Source organism: Alligator sinensis, unplaced genomic scaffold (assembly GCF_000455745.1).
Source record: "Alligator sinensis unplaced genomic scaffold, ASM45574v1 scaffold482_1, whole genome shotgun sequence".
Taxonomy (NCBI): Eukaryota; Metazoa; Chordata; order Crocodylia; family Alligatoridae; genus Alligator; species Alligator sinensis.
Genome location: NW_005842084.1, coordinates 2,460,713 through 2,468,363, shown reverse-complemented (window position 1 = coordinate 2,468,363; position 7,651 = coordinate 2,460,713). Strand labels below are relative to the sequence as shown.

The window sequence follows — 7,651 nt, the reverse complement described above, 5'->3', positions numbered from 1 at the left end:
GCCTATAAGGATGCTGCAGGTTTTTCCTCCCAGGGTGGAGAACCTTGCATTTTTCAGTGTTAAACACCATCAGGTTCCCGTCCGCCCATTTGCTGAGCCTGTCCAGGTCAGCCTGGATCGCCCTCCTCTCTTCAGGTGTGGATGCTTTGCCCTAAAGTTTGGTGTTATTGGCAAAATTGGCCAGTCTGCTTCTGACTCCAATGTCCACATCATTAATGAAGATGTTGAACAATATGGGTCTAAGGGCAGAGCCTTGGGGGACCCCACTGTTCACAGGGCACTATGACGTTTGACTTCCATCAATTACCACCCACTGGGTTTGACCACAGAGTCAATTCCCCAGCCTGGAGATCATGGTGGACCCAAGGCCACATTTGGCCAGTTTCGCCAAGAGGTGATCATGGGATAACAGATCGAAGGCTTTTTTGAAATCAAGATATATGACATCAATCTCTGCTCCCTTGTCCAGGTGATAGGTCACCTGGTCATAGAAGGAAATGAGATTGGTCAAGCAGGACCTACTCGCGACAAACCTGTGCTGGCTTGGTGTCGGCCAGTCCATTAAGGATGGCTTCTTTAATAAACTTTTCTAAGACCTTCCCCAGGATAGAAGTCAGGCTGATGGGCCTATAGTTAGCTGGATCCACTTTCCTTCCTTTCTTGAAGATAGGCACCACATTGGCCTTCTTCCAGTCTTTGGGCACTACACCAGAGCACCAGGAGTTCTCAAAGATCCGTGCCAGAGGCTGGACTATGATGCTTGCCAGCTGCTTGAGTATCCTGGGGTGTATATTGTCAGGGCCAGCTGACTTGAAGGTATCCAGCCTCTTAAGGTGTTCCTTCACGTGGTCAGCATTGATGGAGGGTAGGGGATCTCCCTCACCCGGACCTCCCTGTCCTGTAGTGGGCATGGGCATCCCATGGGACTGATGAAAGACCGATGCAAAGTACCCATTTAATATGTTGGCTTTTTCCTGGGCGTCAGTTGTCCTGTCTGGTTTAGCAGGGGTCCAGTGTTGCCCTTACTTTTCCTCTGGCTCCCCATATATCTGAAAAAGGACTTTTTATTGTCCTTGATACTCAAAGCTAGTTGGAGTTCAGTTGCAGCCTTGACTTTCCTGGATTGCTCCTTGCAGGACTGAACCCCAGTGCAGAATATTCCTCCTTGAAGGTGAATCCTATCCTCCATCTTTTGTATGCCTTTCTTTTTAGCCTTAAGAGGTCTGCTAGATCCCTGGAGAGCCAGGGGGGCTGCTGTGTCCTCTTGCTGCCTTTCCCCCTGAGATGGAACAGAATTAGTTTGTGCATTGAGGATCAGTCCCTTGAGGAGCAACCACTCTTCCTCAACTCCCCTCCCCCTGGGGTCGTGGTCCCTTAGGGCCTCACTGACAAGTCTCCTGATCTTGTCAAAGTCGGCTTTTCTGAAGTCAAGGACTTCCATGTTGCTGACTGACTTGCCAGCTTTATGGCAGATGGTGAAGGTGATCAGCTTGTGGTCGCTGTCACCCAGCTTCCCATCGATCACTACGTCGCTGATTAGATCATCCCCAGTACCAGGTTGAGCAGCGCTTTACCTCTTGTTGGCCCATAGACTTTTTGAGTCAGGTAGAGGTCGTCCACGCCCGATAGGAAGCTTTGCGACAGCTTGTTGCTGAGTGATCCTCCCATGAAATGCCTGGGTAGTTGAAGTCACCCATGACAACCATGGTCCGGGAACATGCAGCCTCAGCCAGTTCCCATGTGAACTCCTGGTCAAGCTCTTGACTTTGGGTGGGAGGTCTGTAGTAGACTCCCACTGTTGTGTCCCCTGTGCTATGTTCCCCACGGATTTTAACCCAGAGGGTCTCTAGCTGTCCACCCTGGTCGCCAACATCAGCTTGCAGGGACGCATAGCTTTCCTTAACATAGAGAGCTACACCCCCGGCCTTTTTACGTACTCTGTCTCTCTTGTACAGGGTATAGCCATCTATACCCATGGTCCAGTCATGGGTGGAGTCCCACCAGGTCTCCGTTATCTCTATGACATTGTAATTATTTGTGTTAAGCAGGAGGACGAGTTCCTTTATCCGGCGCCCTACACTGCAACTGCTCACAGCCTGCGTGAGGCTGCCCATGCCTTCTCGGGACAACCCTGTGTGGGCTGCGAGTGGCTGCAGCAGGGAGCACGGGGCAGGGGAGGGGCTGCTTTTCCCTGTGCTCAGCACTAGTTTCTTCCGTGCGGTGAGCAGGGGGTCGAGGCTGCACGCTGCCCCCCGCCTGTACTATGGGGCTGGGGGGGCACTGGGAGTGAGTGGAAGCACAGGGCTCTCACTGGTGTCCCAGGACCAGTGCCAGCAGGGCCCAGAGCAGGGCAGCAGGGATACAGGGTCCCGGCCAGCAGGGGCTCTATGGAGCCAGGTCAGCTCCCCCTCTCCCTGCTGGTGCAGCCCAGCCTGGCTCCACAGACCCTTGCCAGCATTTGTCCTGCTTTGAGCCCAACCGATTCTGGCTCTGGGACACTGGTCCCAAGACATTGGGATATTGGTCCCAAGATGGGGACCAGAGGGTGGGACACCTGTCAAGGGGCAGGGCTATCCATGTGGCCCTCAACAGCTTGCCAAAACTGAGTAAGCGGCCCTCTGCCCAAAATAATTGCCTGCCCCTGTCCCAGGGTCACAGCATGCTAACACACGTTCCTTTGTTTGTCTATCACTTTTGTAACTTTTTCATCCCAAATTGTCCAATCCTCTGACTCTGTGCTAAGTATTTCTTATATGGTGCACCAATCCCCTGGCACTATGCCAGCCACATTCCTTATGGTTTAGGAAGAAATATAAACATTTAGTCTTCATTCTTAAGCCAACCTCAAACAAGAAACACAGTAAAGTTGGCTAAGCAAACAATGTTTCCTTATGGGGAAACTTGTGCCTTGCTCACCTAGTGCCCAATCACAGCACTTGCATCTTCCAGTGCCACAGAAGGCGCTTTGTTCAATTTTGTTGCTTAGCTCTGGGAAGACTTGGACTATGGCTAAAAAGCCTTAGCATAACTCAGTTTGCTTGCTACAACCTGACTGGATGCCCAGCACGCATTCCCATGACCACCGTCGCTTCCCAGAGTGACACAGCAGGGACAGGAGAACCTGCTGGATGCGGCGGGAGCCGAGTAGTACCCAGGCAAATACAGCCCTGACAGGAAGCTATGCATGCAGCCTGGGGTCGGGGCTGTTGGCTGGTGCAGGCAGGAGCATGGAGTGGGTTGCCCTGGGCAGGGCTTAGCCCCATGTGGAGTACTGTGGGGGCCAGATACAATTGGTGGGTGCCTGCCTGCCAGCTGGATCCAATCACTTGGCAGATTTGATCCGGTCCACGGACCATATTTTGCCCACCCCGATATAGGATCAGAAAAAGAGACATTTCTTGTGCAGCTGCGCAATCATGGGATTAGAGGGAGAAAAGCAGGAGATCAAAATGATTCCTGATTTACCACATGAAACTCTATTGGGACTAGACTACTCCTACTGAGTGCATGAAAGAGCACTTGATGATCTTGTGGAGCAACCTAAGCAGGTGCCTTTTTTTGCATCTTTCTTTCTGAGGAAGAGTGTTTGGTTCCTCAGAGTTTATTTTAACATTATTTCTCAACTATAAAGTTGATCCAATAAAAGATTTTGCCAAACAAAACTTGCTTTTTATATATTCACTAGCATCATCACAACTACAATACTAAATACAATACAATTTTTATACCAATTTTTGGTATAAAAAGATCATAACATAAGAGCAAATTTGCACATACAGAACCCTCATAAAGCGAGGGAAACCTGTAACTTGTGTTCCCAAAGGTAGTGTTACTATTTTTTATGAGGGTTTTTTCAATTTCTGATGTGGCTCCTTGATTTTTGTTCCTGGAAATATTGCTGAGTCTTCATCTGCTATGATAGCTGCTGGTGAAACTTAGCATTCTGGGAGGTGTTGGAGAGAGGAGCCTTTCCACTGGAGAGTGAAAAAAATACAAGACCTTTCTATGGGATGTTACAGAAAACGAAAGATATGAAAGATGGCAGTGACTTTAGGATCTCTATACTTGTGCCAAATAAAAGTATTTAAGTGTCAGCAGGTATTCTTCACATAAATAGAGATAATCTAGTACAGATGATTCAGAGTCCACATGGTGCAATAACATGATTCAAAACGGAGTAAACTATTTTGATTTAAGTGGCAAGGTAAACTGAGTTAATGTATATATAACTCATCAAGGGGAGCAGTGTACCTTCGTTAGCTATTAGTTCCATTTTTTATTAACAGATTTAATTTACTGCCTGAAATACTTTTAACTCCTTTTGTGTGCTTTGCTATTGGTACTGAGCCCTGTAATTATATTTAAAAAAAATTAGCTAGTGTACATAAAATCATATCTTGACTTCTGACTTTGAATATCTCCAAAGTGAAATTTCATAAGTAACATGAACATCATTCAACACAAGTTCAGGAAGATTAATGTCAGTGGTGGGAGAGAGAGATTTGGGCTCTGCAGTACACTTGTCATAATGAATTGTCTCAGCTAATATGGAGAAGTGATGAAATTTAAGATTTTTACACTTTGATTCTTTTCCTCTATCTAATTTATTAATGAATAAACATTGTTAAATTGTAAAGAGGCCATCTCATTTGGTCACAGTACAATATAGATGGATGTACTTTTCCTGATAGATATAAATATGAGGCTTCTGATGTATTAATTAGTTTACTTGAGTTAATTTAATATTCCAAATTACCTTAATTTTAATTTGTCTTCCCTTCAGGAAAAAATGGATTCCCAGTATGCTCATGGATTGCAGGAGCTGGAATTTATTCGGGGACATAGTGATACAGAAGCAGCAAAATTGTGTGTAGACCAGTGGTTAAAAATGCCAGGTAACTAATTAAAAGGGAGAGAATTTTAAATATGAAATGGTGAACAATGGCTGTTGAAGAGTGACTACTCAGACCCATTGATGAAATAATTTTAAATTTAGAAATTAATGTTGTGTCTGTCACTTTATTCAGTCAACATTTGGAATAAATTATTCAGTATTTGCCTTAAATGTCAGTAGTAAACAAATACATGTCACTTAAAGTACTAACGCAGTTCAGTGTAAAATTGTACTCTGAGTGGTAGCTTTTCTAATGTACTAATACATATTGGCTAAGTGCATAATTTGCTTGCTGCAGGGGTTTGGGTTGTAGCCGTGTTGGTCTAAGGACATAGGCATAGGCAGACAAGGTTCCTTGGTGAATTTGATATCTTTTATTAGACCAACCCAAATGGTTGGAGAATAGTTATTAAGCAAGCTTTCGGGTTCAAAAACCCTTCGTCAGGCTAAGGAAGCTTCAGCAGTTGGTGCGTGCTCTTCGTGGGTGGAATGAAAAGTAAAAAAGCCAGAGGCTGGGCTGGGCTGGGCTGGGCTGGGGAGTCAGTTGCCAGACAGATTATAATGTATCAAAAATCCAATGTCTATGTTTAGTCCATGATCTCTAGTATCCAGCAGGTTGATGAAATGGAGCTCATAGGCTCGTCTCTGGGAAGTGTTGTGTAAGTTTCACTTGAGGATCAGGACTGAGAGATTGGAGAGAGAGTGGCCCTCCTGTGAGAAATGTGCCCCCACTGGTAATTGAGTGTTTTGGGTAGTGGAGTCCCCCAGGGCTCGGTCCTGGGGCCTGCGCTGTTCAATTTCTTCATCAGCGATCTTGATGTTGGGGTGGAAAGCAACCTGTTTAAATTCGCTGATGACACCAAAATTTGGGGGGAGGTGAGCACGCTAGCAGGGAGAGAGAGATTGCAGAAGGATCTGGATAGGTTACAGGGGTGGGCAAACAGGAACAGGATGTGTTTCAATACGGACAAGTGCAGGGTGCTGCACTTGGGTAGTAGGAACCAGCAGCACACTTATACGATGGGGAGCTCCCTACTTGAGAGCACGGAGGTGGAAAGGGATCTTGGTGTCATTATTGACTCCAAGATGAACATGGGCCGGCAATGCGAGGTCATGGTTGGCAGGGCTAACCGGACCTTGTCGTGCATCCACAGGTGCATCTCGAGTAGAGCCAGGGAGGTGATCCTCCCCCTCTATGCGACGCTGGTCAGGCCGCAGCTGGAGTATTGTGTCCAGTTCTGTGCGCCCCATTTCAGGAGGGATGTGGACAACATGGAGAGGGTCCAGAGGAGGGCCACCCGCATGATCCGGGGACAACAGGGCAGACCCTACAGTGAGAGACTGCGGGACCTGAACCTATTCAGCCTCCACAAGAGAAGGCTGAGGGGGGACCTGGTGACCGTCTATATACTCACTAGGGGGAACCAGAAGGGTTTGGGGGAGACGCTGTTTCCCCTACCCCCCGCTGGCATAACAAGGAGTAATGGGCACAAGTTGATGGAGAGGAGGTACAGATTGGACATCCGAAAAAACTACTTCACAGTTAGGGCGGCTAGGAGCTGGAACCAACTTCCAAGGGAGGTGGTGCTGGCCCCTACCCTGGGGATCTTTAAGAAGAGGCTGGATACTTACCTGGCTGGACTCATTTGAGTCCCGTTTTTGTTTTTAGGGTGAGTGGTTTTGTTTGTGTTTTTTGGGTTGTTCTCCCGCCCTGGCGGGGGGTCGGGCTAGAAGATCTATTAGGTCCCTTCCGACCCTGAAACTATGAAACTATAATGAATTTCCTATACTGCTCTAACATGGCCAACATATGGGGTATAGGGCTAAAACTCAGCTTCTCCCTAGCAGCAGTTGGTGTGTGCTCTTCCTGGATGGAATGGTTTTTACTTTTCATTCCATCCAGGAAGAGCACACACCAACTGCTGTAGCTTCCTTAGCCTGACGAAGGGTTTTTGAACCCGAAAGCTTGCTTAATAACTATTCTCCAACCATTTGGGTTGGTCTAATAAAAGATATCAAATTCACCCAAGGAACCTTGTCTGCCTAGCTTGCTTGCTTGCATAATACTTTGCTGGTCCCAATTTTTGCCAGTTGCTTACTGTGGCAAAGTGGGGTTCTCCCTTCATGCACAACCCTTTGTGGCCTCAGCAGGGCCTAGCACACCTGCAGTTTTGATCTCACTGTGGCTTAACATACACGTGACATGAGTTTTGCTTTCAAGATTTTGGGATGCAGTTTCTCTGTGCCCCCTGCACCTATCTTCTTGAAACTTAGCACGCTTCATGCCCCCAGAAGGAGCTACCATTCCTGCAAGTTTCATCCAAGTGTGGCCAGAAATGACAAAGTTATAGCCTGTTTTGACCTTCTCCATTATAGCCAGTGAGCAAAACATCGAAACAGGGTCAAAATGGCAAAATGTTTCGAGGGAACGGAACAGCCGTTTTGACTCAAAACACAAGCTGAAACAGAACACTGTTCCGTCAAAATGTCAAAACACTGGTCAAAACGGAATGCTTCTGTTTTGCACAGCCCTAATAATTATGTTGTTAGTTAGGCGGGAGGCTGCCTGTTCTTGCCCCGATGCCAGGGGGCGCTATCTGCAGCTCCGTTCCTCCCCTACACCGCAGCCCAAGCCTTGCAGATAGCATCCAGATGACAATGATAGCATCCAGATATGCTATTAATGATACTAATGATTAATTATCATTAATTAATAAGATGATAGCATCCAGATGACAATGCTTCCGGCTCCCAAGC

General features: G+C 47.1%; 1 protein-coding gene across 3 annotated transcripts in view; it reads left to right on the top strand.

The window, feature by feature from the left end:
- The window catches only part of ZNF451 (zinc finger protein 451), a 48,624-nt gene that overhangs the window by 14,753 nt on the left and 26,220 nt on the right, over positions 1-7,651 (top strand). For all 3 annotated transcript variants that reach the window (XM_025204483.1, XM_025204485.1, XM_025204484.1), the window contains one exon: positions 4,784-4,895. In XM_025204483.1, the coding sequence (XP_025060268.1) occupies positions 4,784-4,895 (112 nt within the window). The remainder of the gene's footprint in view (positions 1-4,783; positions 4,896-7,651) is intronic.